Source organism: Pelobates fuscus, chromosome 3, assembly GCF_036172605.1.
Source record: "Pelobates fuscus isolate aPelFus1 chromosome 3, aPelFus1.pri, whole genome shotgun sequence".
Classification (NCBI taxonomy): Eukaryota; Metazoa; Chordata; class Amphibia; order Anura; family Pelobatidae; genus Pelobates; species Pelobates fuscus.
In genome coordinates this window covers 156,047,400-156,062,933 of record NC_086319.1, presented here as the reverse complement: position 1 = coordinate 156,062,933, position 15,534 = coordinate 156,047,400, and the positions used below count along the sequence as shown (strand labels likewise).

The window sequence follows — 15,534 nt, the reverse complement described above, 5'->3', positions numbered from 1 at the left end:
CGAAAAATAATTTTTTTGCCTTATTCCAAAATACTGTAAATGTGCATGTTTTACGGTAAATTCAAATTTAAGCTTTTTGTTTGCTACAAATTAGAGGTTCTTTTTTCATATGTGCACAATAAAGAAGCACTTTCATATTCTATGAGACTGTACTCACAATAACAATTTTATATAATTAAAGCTGTTCTAGTTCCTGCAATGCCCCCCTGCCTCCATATTCTAGCCTCCAGATGTATATATTTTAATAATTAGAAGGCCTCACCTCTGAAGCTTTTTAAAGGACTTTTGATTCCCTGCTCTCATAGCAAGGCATACCGTCACATCACGTGCACATGTGCAATAGCATCACTGCTGTCATAGAGAATGATTGCGTTTAATGATTCTTTACGACAAGAGAATCATTGGCAGAATGCAGTGAGTGCTGCACATGCATCCATGGTCCTCAAGGCTCCTCTACAGGGGAACTCTAATACTAACTTGGGACATGAAGCGTTGGGATGCTATTTGGGAATTCCTGCCACGTGTTACATCATCAACCACACATGCACAACAACAGCACATTGCTCAGCCACACATGACTCCCAACATTTCAAATCAACAAAGTGGGATGTGAGCATGGCTAGGGGCAGACTGTTCTGAGAAATATTAGGTGACTTACTAGTAACAATTTAGGCAACTAAAATGTAATTTAAAACAAGAACAATGTATCTTATTTCCACAGACTGGTTTCTAAACACTTTTAATGTAGTTTAGAGACACGTTAATGACAGTAATTTTGCTGTGAAGCACGGTTATACTCAGACACACCAACAATTTGGATCTCCTAAAAAAAGAGGGGCAGAGCGATCTGGGCCCAACATAGTGACTGCCCCTGTTAAATAGAGACACTTGGGAGGTATGGGTACATGGTCCAGTGACAGTGAAGTCAGACTAAATACAGACAGGGTTACTCACTAAAGTGAACTATGATAAGAACTCAAAGTCAATTTTCAATGTAAGGCCAAAAAGGAGAATTATCCAAGTCAGCTGTGCTTAGAGATCATGTATCGTGGCCTTGGATTTGAATTATCTTTGAATTCACTTAGAATTCCAGAGAATTCTCACTTTAGTGAATATCTCTACAAGCATCAAACCATTAAATGTGTTGTTTAATAGTGAAAAGAAAGATAGGATTGTGTACAAAAAGTCAAATTTAAATAATTTGCCTCTGCTTTAAGTTGCAATTCACAAATAAACAATAAAATGTATAGTTACAGTATTTTTAAGTATTCTCTCTGTGCCTGCAGTAATTATATTTTCTGTGTTCTTCTAGGTGAAAGCAGGACTGGGTGTAAATGTTATTGGTCTGGGAATCATTATGGTCGCTATTAACACCTGGGGGATCAGCCTCTTCCAACTGAATGATTTCCCTGAATGGGCCACGATTACAAATGCAACTGATCATCTATGAATGTGATGGAAAAAAATGAATATTTAGGGAATGAACAATAGGCTGTAATGTGATTGCCTTCTAGGGGGAGAACAGCCTTAAACCAAAGGAATACCACCATAGGCCTATTGTATATTAGAGCAGGTTTAAATATTCCTTCTTCATATTTATTTGTTCATTTCAAAAAAAGATAACCTACAGCCTCTGTCATATTACTTTGAATAATACATATTCTGTTGGCATGCTCCATCGTATAAAGGGGCATTCCAGGCACCATAACAACTTCACCTAATGAAGTTGCTATGGTGCCACAAGGCCCTGGGCCCACTCCCACCTTCAGAGGTTAAACCATTCTCGAACGGTTTAACCCTAGAGTTTCCTCCAGTCAGACTGATGCTGAAGGAAACTTTAGGGTTAAACCAATCGAGAAGATGAGTGTGTCTGGGGGCCTCCTGGCACTATCACAACTTCACTTAGATGAAGCTGTTGTGGTGCCATAAGCAGTCTAAACTGTCCCTTTAATTTCTGATATCAATGCATAACATATAATATTTTTGACCTGTTCTTTTACCAGTCACCCTGTAAACATGTAAAGATTCCTTAATACCTATTGGCAGAATGTATGCTAGGGCTTGTATTTATGAACACCATAGAATTGGGAAGCAAGTGAGCAGGTGTGACAAAATGTCTGTGAGACCATCTGATTGGAATAGCTGAGTTTCACTCTGCTATTTATATAGCAGCAACTTTAGTGGCTGTCAGTGACCACCAGGGAACCCAGTGTACCCCTCCCTGACCACAAGTAAAAGGCAGAGAGGGGGGGAATAAACTTAAACAAAAACAAAAAACCTGCAAACAAACAGACAATACAAGCACTTCAGACACAAAGGGCCGTCTTTAACCCGGGGCAAACAGGGCAGCTCCCCCGGGCCCTGTCCCTGCTGGGGGGCCCAAGACAGCTGTTCCGTTTGCCCCCTGCCCACAAACTATGGGGGGCCCATCGGGTGGCCCATGCACTTAGGGCCACCCAGTGGGCCTGTGTCAGCAGGGGCCCGGTTGGGCGTTGTGGCGCTTTAACAGCGTGACCGGGCCCTTGCTTTTCGGCAGCACTGGGAGGAAGGAGCTGTTCCGGAGGGGGCCAGGCTGGGAGAGAGCGAGAGCTTAACTCCCAGCCACCCCACTGGACCCCAGGGAAGCCACCCTCCAGGAAAAGGTAAGAAACTAGAGGGTGGTTATCAAATTTTGCATGAGTGTCTGAGTGTGTGTGTGTCAGTATGTATGTATGTGTGTATGTCTGTCTGTCAGTGTATGTCTGTTAGTGTGCCAGTATGTCTGTCAGTGTATCTGTATGTGTGCATGTCTGTCAGTATGTCTGTGTGTGTGTGAGTCTGTCAGTGTCTGTGTGGTTCAGTATGTATGTGTTTCAGTGTGGTGGTCTGTGTTGTGTGCCAGTATGTCTGTCAGTGTGTGAGTCTGTCAGTGTCTGTGTGGTTCAGTATATCTTTATGTGTGCATGTCTGTCAGTGTATGTGTACCAGTATGTCTGTGTGTGTGAGTCTGTCAGTTTCTGTGTGGTTCAGTATGTATGTGTATTTCAGTATGGCTGTCTGTGTGTGTCAAAATGTCTGTATGTGTGTTTGTCCGTGTATGTGTGTTTCAGTATGGCTGTCTGTCTGTGTATATGTGTGCCAGTATGTCTGTGTGAGTCTGTCAGTGTCTGTGTGGTTCAGTATGTCTGTATGTGTGCATGTCTGTCAGTGTATGTGTACCAGTGTGTCTGTCAGCATGTCTGTGTGTGTGAGTCAGTCAGTGTCTGTGTGTGTGAGTCAGTCAGTGTCTGTGTATGTGTGTTTCAGTATGGCTGTCTGTGTGTGTCAAAATGTCTGTATGTGTGTTTAAGTATGGCTGTCTGTGTGTATGTGTGCCAGTATGTCTGTCAGTGTGTCAGTATGTCTGTGTGTGTGTCTGTCAGTGTGATTCAGTATGTATGTGTATGTGTGTGTGTGTGTGTGTTTCAGTATGGCTGTCTGTGTGTGTCTGTCTGTCAGTGTGTCTGTGTGTTTCAGTATGGCTGTCTGTCTGTGTGTATGTGTGCCAGTATGTCTGTCAGCATGTCTGTGTGTGTGAGTCTGTCAGTGTCCGTGTGGTTCTGTATGTCCTTGTGTATGTGTGTTTCAGTATGGCTGTCTGTGTGTGTCTCTGTATCTGTATGTTGTCCGTTTGTGTTTGTATCTGTATGTGTCAGTGTTTGTATCTGTATATCTGCATGTGTGTCAGGTTGTGTATCTGTGTGTCTGTATGTGTGTCAGTGTGTGTACCTTTGTATCTGCATGTATGTCAGTGGATGTATCTGTGTATCTGCATGTGTGTCAGGTTGTGTATCTTTGTGTGTGTCTATCTGTGTGTCAGTGTATCTATATGTAGTCTGTGTGTATCTGTATGTTCTTGTGTGTATATATATGCAGTCAGTGTTTATCTGCATGTGTGTCGAGAAGTGTATTTGTGTGTATCTATATGTAGTCAGGGGGCCCAAGTAAATGCTTGCCCAAGGTCCAATCAAAATTAAAGACGGCCCTGCAGACACACCGCATCCACTACAGAAAACAACACATCCACTATGCAAACACTGCATCCATTATACAAACACACTACATCCACTACGCACACGACACAAACAAACACACTACATCCCCTTCACACACGGACTGCATCCACCACACACGTTGCATTCAATACACAAACAGACATTGCACACACATTGTTGCATCAACTATACACACATTTAATTCACTACACACAGACACTAAATCAACTATAGACACGCACACAATGTATCCTCTACACAAACACAGACAGTGTATCCACTGTGCAAACTGCACAACATAATGGATGTTGGCTTATTTTGGTGGTCATTGTTTTGGTAAAGAGATGGGTGGGCAACATTTAATTATTGGACCCAAGCAGCACATTCTTGGTCCTGCGCTGCATTTAAACACTGCCAACTGCAGAACGGCAATGTTTTACATTACAGAGTTAAAATGACAGGGGCATGGCACACAGAACACCTCATTGAGATGAAAGGGTCTGGGTGGCTATAGTGTTCCTTTACCAACCTTTGAGACTGGGGCATTGTACATTGAGTAAGAGTTGTCTACCTGAAATGTTTTTTTTTTTTCCTGTTGTTCTTCATTATACCGTACTTGGTATTCTGGATTGCCCTTGTTCTACTTGTTTCTCTATATTATATGCATGCATGCTCTTATTGGAAAACCATAGTGGTTATGAAGCAGCTGCACATAAGTAAAACATTTTCTTTTTTATTACTATATTGTTTGGGGGGGGGGAGGGGAGGGCGGTACTGCATTATCTTATACATCTACTTTTTCATTTATTTTTGTATAACCTTTGAGACTGGTTTGAAATGGCTTCCCTAGAATAATATAACCAGTTGAAAATGGAGGAAGGGTAGCTTGAAGTAGTTTAAAGCAATGCATTTATTTTTGTCTGTTATAAAACAGATCATGCCATGACATCATTTTCTTGCAAAAAATTAATAAAGTGATTTGTTGCATAAATATTAAAATCTTAAATGGTCTGGTATTTTATAAGCAGATTTAACTATATTTACATGTCTGGCGCTATATAAATAATAAAATAATAATATCTAACAATTACTATAAATGTATAATATAAGCCAAGTGTATGCCCAGTTTCAGACTTCTGTTCCACTGTCTGATATCATTACCTGGTGTCATATATCCATGGATGCCAGAATACAGACCGCAATCGGCACAGTGCTACTACATCATTAGATGTAATCGCTCTGAGTTGAGGGCACCAGGAACATATAAAGAGTGTTTCAGCAGTCCTGTCTGCATGATCTTCCTTGAGTGAGACCAGCCACAGAGGCTGCCTTATCAGGGCAGCTGCACCACTTCCTGGAGAGGATCATCCATTTATGGTATTACTAGTGACAAAAGTGGTCTCACCGCCATGCCCCTTTAGGCCCAACCACTTCTTTCCTTCAATTCATACCTCCTAATGTTTGGAGGTATGCAAATGCAAGTTGTAATTTATAAGAAAATCGTGTTTGATGTTGTTTGGCTAGAAAAAGGTTAATTTATGCAATACAATCAGTTTTTTCTGCACCAACTATGTTTCTTGCACAATAAGCAGAAAGTGACTTCACACACTTATATACAGTTAGGTCTGGAAATAACTCAGGGGGTTGAACAAAAATATTGTATGAAACGTTTAGGAATTGCAACCATTCCCCTATACAGTACCCATATTTCAGGGACTCAAATGTAATTGGACAAATTAACACAACCATAAATAAAATGTTAATTGAAAATGACTGATTGAAGTCTGGAACGCATGGACATCACCAAATGTTGGGTTTTCTACTTTGTGATTCTTAGCCAGGCATTTAATGCAGCTGTCTTCAGTTGTAGTTGCTTCTTGGCTCTTTCTGCCTTAGGTTTTGTCTTCAGCAAATTAAATGCATGCTCGATGGGGTTGAGATCAGATGATTGACTCGGCCTTTGCAGAATATTCCACTTCTTTGCCTTAAAAAAAAAAAAACTTGTGGGTTGCTTTTGCAGTATTCTTTGTATCATTGTGCATCTGTAAAGTGAAGCGCCGTCAAATCAGCTTTGCTAAATTTGAGCAGACAATATATCCCTATGCACTTCAGAATTAATTTGGCTGCTTCTGTCTTCTGTTACATCATCAATAAGCACTAGTGACCCAGTGCCATTGGAAGTCATGCATGCACATGTCATCACAACGCCGCCTCGCTTAACAGATGATGTGGTGTGCTTCGGATCATGAACCATTCCAAGCCTCCTCCATACTTTTCTCTTCCAAATATTCTGGTACCAGTGTCGTACCTACCACGGTCGCAGGTGTCGCAGCTGCGACCAGTCCAGTCACTCCAGGGGGCCTGGCCCCAGCTGCAACCCTTGCGACCGTGGGCACCACACCTTCAGAACTGGTGCACTGCCGAACCGGCCTGGGCCCCGCGGTCACTAGGTGACCGGCAGGAGTGGAGCACTGTGCGGTGCCGCTCCCCTCCTGCCGGTTTCTCTGTGTGTAGAGCGGCCAAGCACAGCAGCTGACAGGAAGTACTCACTGAGAGAGCACTTCTTGTCAGACTGGGTACCGCTCAGCCACGCTACACACAGACATAAGGTACAGGGGAAGAGTGGGGACAGAGGGGTTGAGTAATGGATAGAGGGAGTGAGGGGGCTTAATGAGGGCTGGAAGGGGTGGTGAAAGAGTGAGGGCTGAGAGAGGGATTAAGGGCTGGATGGTGGGTGAAGGGGGATAATAAGGGTTAGATTGGGGGAACAAGGGGTTAATGAGGGCTGGATGTGGGGATTAATGAGGACTGGAAGGAGGATGGGGGGTAATGATGGCTGGATGTGGGGTGAGAGATGGAATGAGTGCTGGATGTGGGGTGAGTGGGCAAATAAGCGCTGGATTTGGGGTGAGGGGGTTAATGAGGACTGGAAGCAGGATGAAGGGGTTAATGATGACTGGATGTAGGATGAGAGATGAAGTGAGGGCTGGATGTGGGGTGAGGGGGGTTAATGAGGACTGGATGTGGGGTGAGGGGAGTTAATGAGGGCTGGATGAGGGGGAGAGGGTTAATGAGGGCTGGAAGCAGGATGAAGGGGTTAATGATGGCTGGATGTAGGATGAGAGATGAAGTGAGGGCTGGATGTGGGGTGAGGGGGGTTAATGAGGACTGGATGTGGGGTGAGGGGGGTTAATGAGGGCTGGATGAGGGTGAGAGGGTTAATGAGGGCTGGAAGCAGGATGAAGGGGTTAATGATGGCTGGATGTAGGATGAGAGATGAAGTGAGGGCTGGATGTGGGGTGAGGGGGGTTAATGAGGGCTGGATGTGGGGTGAGGGGGGTTAATGAGGGCTGGATGAGGGTGAGAGGGTTAATGAGGGCTGGAAGCAGGATGAAGGGGTTAATGATGGCTGGATGTAGGATGAGAGATGAAGTGAGGGCTGGATGTGGGGTGAGGGGGGTTAATGAGGGCTGGATGAGGGTGAGAGGGTTAATGAGGGCTGGAAGCAGGATGAAGGGGTTAATGATGGCTGGATGTAGGATGAGAGATGAAGTGAGGGCTGGATGTGGGGTGAGGGGGGTTAATGAGGGCTGGATGTGGGGTGAGGGGGGTTAATGAGGGCTGGATGAGGGTGAGAGGGTTAATGAGGGCTGGATGGGTGGTAAGAGATGGAGTGAGGAGGGATAATAAGGGCTGGATGGGAAGTAAGGGGGGTTAATGAGGGCTGAGTGGGGGGCAGAGTGTTCTTCACTAGGCTGGATGTTAAGGGATTTTTTCTTTACTGTGGAAAGGATCCTACAATCATCAACCACTGTTTTCCCTGTACGTTAAGGCCTTTTATTTTTACAGAGCTCACCTGTGCGTTTTTTTACTCTCAAAATGTAAAACTAATGTTCCTGCTATCTCTCTGGTGGATTGTTTTTTGGGTTTTTTTTGCAGCCAAAAGATGGCCTGTTTCACTTGCACTGAGCGCTCCTTTGACCGCATATTGTGGATTCATCGCAACAGCTTCCAAATGCGAATGCCACACCTGGAATCTACTCCAGTCCTTTTACATGCTTAATTGATGAAGAAATAATGAAGGAAAGGTCCATGAAACAGCTTTTAAGTCAATTGTCCAATTAATTATGGTTACTTGAAAAAGAAGGTGCTACATATTGAAGAGGTGTAAATCCACAACCATTTCTCCAATTTGCATGTGAATACCCTCAATTAAAGCAGAGAGACTGCTTTTGAAAGCCCATATTTATTATTTAACTGTAACATGAACTTATTATAGCAAACAGCTGAAATAAATCTTGTGTCAGTGTTTCTGAACCAAACTTTGTGTATGTATATATCTACATATACATGATTATGGGGTGAGTGTGTCAATGTGAAGAGGGTGAGAGTGACAGTGTAAATGTGAAAGTTGGGAGGTGAGTGATAGTGTTAGAGGGTGTGTGTTACAGGTATATTGTGGCAGAGTGAGAGGGCTATTGAATGGGACAAGACTTGGATGTGAGTGTGACAGGGAGACAATGTGTGGGGGCAGGCCCGGACTGGCAAATGCCCGGTGGGCCACGAAGGTAATGAGTCAAGGTCGACAGGGAAGATGAGGGGAGCTGGTGCTGCATGACCATAGAGGGAGCTCTGTGGCCGGTGGGGAGATTTAAAATCTCACTTGTCAGCCTGCACACTGATGCACAGCGCAGGCACTGTACACATGGTCTACACCTGCCAACGGGTGTAGATCAGATTCTTTATTCACTGGACCACCGGGGAAAATGGTTCCTCCTACCTCCAATGATCAAGGTAAGGAAGAAGGATGGGGAGAAAACTTTACATATTGTTTTTTTTTGTTTTTTTTTTAAAATAAATATGTAATTTGAAATTTAGTTTCACCCGATATCTCCCTTTTTTTAAAAATAAAAACTAAATACATTTATGTCCCCCCCTCCCTTCTTACCTTTACTGAGGGAGGAGGGGGGACATTTCTTGATCCCTGGTGGTCGCAGTGGTGAGAGTGAACTCTAGCCCTCAGTTCCAGGGCTAGAGTTCACTCTTGCGAGATCCGGAGTGTTGCCGTGGTTACACTCCGTGCTCGCGAGAGTAGGACCCAGAGGAGCTGCAGGCTGAGCTCCTGGGTCCTCTCTCCCTCCCCGGTCCGCAGGCACCGTGCTGGCAGCCGGTAGGGGAGGTTGATCTCTGATCTGCCCTCTGGTCCATGAAGGCACATTGCAGGGCTGGCGCTTGGCATTAGCCGGCAGAGGAGAGCCTCAGAGGGGGCAATTGCCGCGTTGCCCCCCCCTGCTGGATCCGTTGGTGCCTCCCGGGTTGCGCCCTTCCTAGGGCTGCTCTGCCTTTAAGTGCTTGGGCTGAATTCTTGTCCCAATCCAACTCTGTGTGGGGGGAGTAATATGTGAGGCGGCTCCTTACTGTAATGCATTTTTTTTGTGTAAAACATTTGCCCTGCCTCCTGCTTATCTCCTGGGCTGGAAGGGCAATAATGCATTCCCTGCTCGTCCAGTGGGCTACTGGTGCAGTCACAAGTCAGTGGTAGAGTGGACCATATCAATTGCTGCTTCCAGTCTGGCATTCTGTGAGGAAGTCAAATGGTAGAATGGGAATACTGATGCCACCCTTTGACTCCCCCACAGAGTGCTATAACCAAGAAGGACTGCAATTAATATAGTGTACGGACCACCAGGAATATTTTTTTTTTTTTTAAATTCTTTATTTTTGCGTGCTGTTTAACATAGGGTAAAGTAACCACATACAATAGTGGACATTAACATGTATATATCAGTTTCAGAGTTACATTGCATATGTTGTAATTTAGCACAATTTTTATATTTTAGGAAACGTCGTAAGACCTAGGAAGTGGGTTGGTATAATACTAGGTGTGGTGTACTATTTGGTTTGTGGGCGTCCATTTCTAGGGCATAGATTAGAAGAGAAGTTTGTACCAAGTCAGCGTTAGGCTTGGAGTCGAGGTTTTATAAGGAGGGAATGTCCCCTGAATGGATCTGTGGTTCTGGTAAGTGGTCTGTGGTGACGGTCGTGTCGTCTTGGGAGTAGTTTGTCTAGAGGTTACTGTTTGGTCTGTTTAAACTACTCTTGAGGTGTAGTAGCCCTAACCTAGGGGCTGTCGGGGGGGAAGGTGTGTGCCCTGGTGCAGCACACATTCTCCTGGTGCACTAGCGTGCCGGCGCCATCCCTGGCATGCTCTTAGGTCGTGGAGAAATCAACAGAACGTTAACATTAGAAGATAAAAAGTATAGAGGAAAAAGGAGAAAAACCATAGGTAAACGGCAAATTACAATTTTTAGCCTGTGAGCAGGTTGGGGTAGGAGACTTCTCCCCCCCCATCCTGTCAAGTGGCCTGGGTGTCCATTCTCTGTGTCCTCGGGACGAATGGTTCGATCGTCTCTGGGTCCCAAGCGGGAGAAGCGATCTGGGTGGTCTTGGTTGGTATACCCAGTTTTGATAGTAGCGAGGCAGCTTCAGTCCCTGAAGTGATTTTGTACGTGTGTCCTTGGTGTGTAACCAGAGGGTTTCCCTACCGGTATGGTATGTCCACTGAGCGTAGCTGGCTGGTGTAGTCGTTGAGGGTTTTTCTCCATTGGAGAGTGGCTCTAGTTAGGTCCTGGTAAAAAGTCAATTGGGACTCTTCAAAGTCGAGTGGCGTCTTGCCCTTGAGTGCCGACATTGTGTCCCCTGTCTTGGGGAAGGGCGCAGCGGAGTATTACGTCTCCAGCGAGGAGTGTGGATGCCCGTGTTGGAGTGGGTAGTCGGTATATTCCGGCAAAGGTGAGTTTCCTTGCCACCCCGGGGGGAAGTATGGACTGCATGAGACGTCGCACATAGTGAGGTAGATCTCCCCTGGAGACTGATGCAGGGATACCACGTATTTTGATATTGTTGCTTCTGAGTTTGTCTTCTTGGGCTGCCATCTGTACCTCCAAGTTTCTTTGAGTATGTTGCATTTGGGAAAGGGATTCCTGCAGCGAGGTGAGTTCTTTTTGGATCCCTTTTACTTCTCCCTCTGTGTGTAATACTTTGTCAGTGATTTGTTGCATGCTGGTTTTGAGGGTGGGCAGATCTGCAGCCAGTAAGCTTTGTATTTCTTGCAGCATGTTTTGCATGTGCTGTAGGTCTTGTTTAGTGGCAAGTGCAGTGGTAACCTGCTGGGGTATGAGGTTTGACTGTTTAACCCCTTGAGGGCTATGTTCCACTGAGTGAGGCTCTGGAGGGGGAACAGGGCCTTATACGGCCGCCATTTTGGCGGGTGTTTGTTTTAGTAGCAGTGTGCTGATATCAGGCTGTGCTGTACCTGGTTGGGGTTTCTGCGATCTGCGCCCCATTCCGAAGGTTCCGTGGTCGGAGTTGTGCTGGGACGTGTCCCACGCGTCGTCCAGGAAGTCCCCGTCAAACAAATAATCCAGGCCGTGGTGGGCTGATGGGAGGTAGGCCCGGGTTCTAGTTTTGGGCTTAGCCTGCTTCGGGGTGTACCGGAATGGCATCGGTCGGTTCCGGGGGTTCCCCTCCGTGAGATGGTGTTATTTGCGCCGGTGGATGGTGATGCTTTTATCCGATAACCGTCGGATTGAGCCCGTGGTTGTCGGAGCTCGCGGCAATGGCGACCGGCCCGTTTCGCTGCCAGGCTCCGCCCCATGAATATTTTTTTAAATGTTTTTCATGTCTACCTGCCACCTCAAGGTGGGCAATGCTCAGAGCTAGAGCTCCAGGCTTAGACAGGCTGATTTTGTTGTGTGCAAAAACACAAAAGTGAAATATAACCATAAGTTTGACAGAGGCTAATGAAGTAATCCACTATATGGTAGCAACCCAGGGCCACCACCAGAAATTTTGGGGCCCCTAACTCAGTTTAGGGTCTGGGCCCCGTGGGGCCCGCCTCCAAATATGCCCACTGGGTCAGTGGCAGATCCAGAGCCTGATCTCGGGAGGGGCACTTGTAGATGATTTAACTAAATAATCCAGACACAATAACCACTACAGCTCAGTGTAGTGGTTATGGTGCCATTAGTGCCGGGACCCCCTCCCAGAGTAAGTAGTCAAACCGTTTAAGAACAGTTTGACAACTTACCTGAGGTCTGCTGGGAAATGGGGCTGTCATAGGACATAGGAGCAGTGGTGTGTGTGAGTGGTGCAATGTGTGAGGGGTGCAGTGTGTGAAGGTTGCAGTGTATGTTAGGGGGGCAGTGTATGTGTGTGTGACAGTTGCAGTGTATGTGTGTATGGGGGGGCAATGTGTGTATGGGGGCAGTGTGAGTGTATGGGGGGGCAGTTTGTGTGTTTATAGGGGCAGTGTGTGTGTATGGGGGGGCAGTATATGTGTGGGAGGGGCAATGTGTGTGTAGGGTGTGAGAGTGTGTTATAAGGCATGGAGAGTGTGGAGAGTGAACTCTAGCCCGTAGCTCAAGGGCTAGAGTTCACTCTCGCGAGATTTGGAGCGTTGCCGTGGTAACAGCGGCAACGCTCTAAGCTCGCAAGAGGAGGACCCAGAGGAGCTGCAGGCTGAGCTCCCGTGTCCTCGCTCTTCCTCCCCCGTCGGCTGCCAGCATAGTGCCTGCCTCTGATCTCCCCTCCGGTCCGCAGGCACATTGCAGGGCTAGCACCTGCATGTGCTGGCAGGGGAGAGGGAGACATATACATATACATATATAATGACATACATATATACATATATAATGACATACATATATAATGACATACATATATAATGACATACATATATACATATATAATGACATACATATATAATGACATACATATATAATGACATACAGACATACATAGACATACCTACAGACAGACATACTTGCATACAGACAGACAGACAGACATGCATGCATGCACACAGACATGCATACAGACATGCATGCATAAAGACAGACATACGTAGACATACATGCATAGACAGACATACATACATTGTCTGCATGCATGTTAGACAGACAGACATACATAGACATACATATATACAGACAGACATACATGCATACATATGTAGTGGTACAGACAGACATACATAGACAGACAGACATAGCTAATTTTCCAGCCACCCTCCTGTCTCTTACCTTTTCTTTGCAGGAGGGTGGCTGGGGATGATGGGAGTCGGCGCGGCTGCCTCTTCACTGCCTGGCTCTCCCACTTCACTGACGCGTGCGCGCTCCTCCCGTGCGGAGTGTACTGGGAGGAAGTAACCACTTCCTCCCAGCAGCACTTGCGGCTGCTTTTTTTTTTTTAAAGGGGCCCGGTCGCGCTATACAACGGCCACAGCGCTGACCGGTCCCCTGAAGATATAGGACCCATCGGGTGGCTCTAAGTGTGTGGGTTGCCAGGCCCGTGACAACCGTTATGGTTGTCACCCCCTGATGGCGGCCCTGTAGCAACCTGTGATGAGATAGAGAGAGGTATTTTTCTAAACCCAACACATATATTAACCCTTAATAAGGAACACATGGTGTGGGTGGCATCACTGTAAGATGGCTGTGTAATACAAAAGCAAACATACAGAATTAAGCCCTGTGCTTAAATTTAAATTAACTCTAGTTATTTAAACGTGCATAGGAATTTTGGATTATGCGCAAGTAACTTTTTTCTTGTATGTATTGGGGTTGATGTGTTCTATAGTCAATGCTCCCACCCAGAAGTAGTGGGAGTTTGAGCGCAGGGCTTAATTCTGTTGAATTGTATGAATGTATGTTTGTGATGAGGTAATCGTTACATAAATAGCGTCAAAATGCTCCTAGCTAAACTACCCAGAAGGAGTCTACATTTTACAATGATATACTTCCATGGTGCAGTTTTGTATTCTGTGATTGCTTCCAGCATATCTAATTTTGCAAACGTTTATCTTTAAAAGGATAATTCCCCTATTGCAATATTTGCACTATATCTTTGAAAAAATGATTGACATCCAAGACACAAGGCATTGCTCCAGTTAAGACAAAGAAGGATATATGGGGATATTTTATGGTGCTTGACTTTTTGTGGTGAGATCAAAACCAAAACTTCTCATTGTAAATAAAAAAAAAAAATACTATTGTGTATCATCTGCATATTTAAGTTTGACTTAGGAAAGGAAACCCAACAAGTCATGTTTCCAAAATGATCCTAGAGTTCCTAGCTTGATATACAAATGAGAACCAACAAGCGCTGTGTGTAAGAATTTAATCTTCATTTCTGCAGGTACACTTCACAATGGACACGGTTTTAAACACAGCTTTTTGTAAACTACAGCGTGGGTTGTGATCCAAAAGGACCAATGACCAGAACCCAGCTATGGACTACAATTTTGACCTTACTGATCTTGTCAATACTGTGCTGGTTCTAGTCTAGAAAAGTCTATGAGAGCATATGACGAGGCGCCAAAAGGATTCTGGTGAAACGATACACAATAAAAATCCCACAGTTAAAATTGTAAATATTATAAGCAAAACTACGAAAAAAAATTGTTTTCATTTTGTTATATAGCTACATTATTTAATATGCTAAATATATACATATATACAAAGAATTATTTGACTCTAAAAAAAGTTTTATAAACATGATAGCAACATAGATATATAAACATATACATATAACAATACAGCACTCAAAGAGTCAACAGTTTCAACCAGGGTGCAGTTTCACATCCAAAATATATCCACCATACAGAGTGCACTCGAGTGGATTTATGGCAAAAAAAAATTTTGTGCTTCATTCATATAATAATGGCATTGACATTTCAGTCTTCACAGCAGGACTTGACACATTTGTTTGGAATCTAGGAGCCAGCTAAAAAAGTTAGGAGCCAGTCATTTTCATTGAGAAAATGCAATTCTTAAAGGAACACTATAGTCACCAGAACCACTACAGCTTAATGTCGTTTGTAACGAACGCTGGCAGTTCGGGTGCTTATTCGAACGTTCTCCAGAAGAAACACAGCATCCAAGTAAATTCAACTAGCAAATCAGACAGATACCAAAACATCAGCCTAGACTACATGAAGGGTAAAACAGGAATTAATTTATTCAGGCCAATTGGCTGGCTTATATGCAGGTCCCCATGCACGGGGTTTAAAAACAACAACCAGAAAGTACCTCAAAACCCATGGAAACTCTAAAAAAAAAAGTAATATCCCTGATAGCACCGATCTGGTGGACCAACATATCCAAAAATCCCCCAGATTGGTTCAGGATTTCCATGGAGGTCATAATTTGACCGACCGCACACAAGGTAGCGGTCGGACCATTTCGGGAAGTCTAAAAACCCGAACAAATTCACAAACTGTTCCCTGGCTCATGTGTAGTGTTTGTACCCCTAATTTGTGGGAAAAAACTACAGAATAGCGCTATCCATACGAACAGCGGCCACACAGGGAGAGCACTTTATCTGCCTTTTTTCTTTGTAGTTAATGAGCTAGGGGGTGGTCGGTGTTCGGTAGCTTTATCTAACGAACAAGAAAAATCAATGACAGTCACTCAGACGGCCACTTGAGAGTCCGGGGTCACTGCTGCACCATGTGCAGCAC

At 44.8% G+C, this 15,534-nt stretch overlaps 1 protein-coding gene across 3 annotated transcripts in view; it reads left to right on the top strand.

Annotated features, from left to right (window-relative positions):
* The window catches only part of SLC13A4 (solute carrier family 13 member 4), a 155,315-nt gene extending 152,993 nt beyond the window's left edge, over positions 1-2,322 (top strand). For all 3 annotated transcript variants that reach the window (XM_063447568.1, XM_063447569.1, XM_063447567.1), the window contains exon 16: positions 1,313-2,322. In XM_063447568.1, coding sequence (XP_063303638.1) covers positions 1,313-1,450 — 138 coding nt within the window. In that variant the 3' untranslated portion in view covers positions 1,451-2,322. The remainder of the gene's footprint in view (positions 1-1,312) is intronic.
* Positions 2,323-15,534: the final 13,212 nt, after the last annotated feature.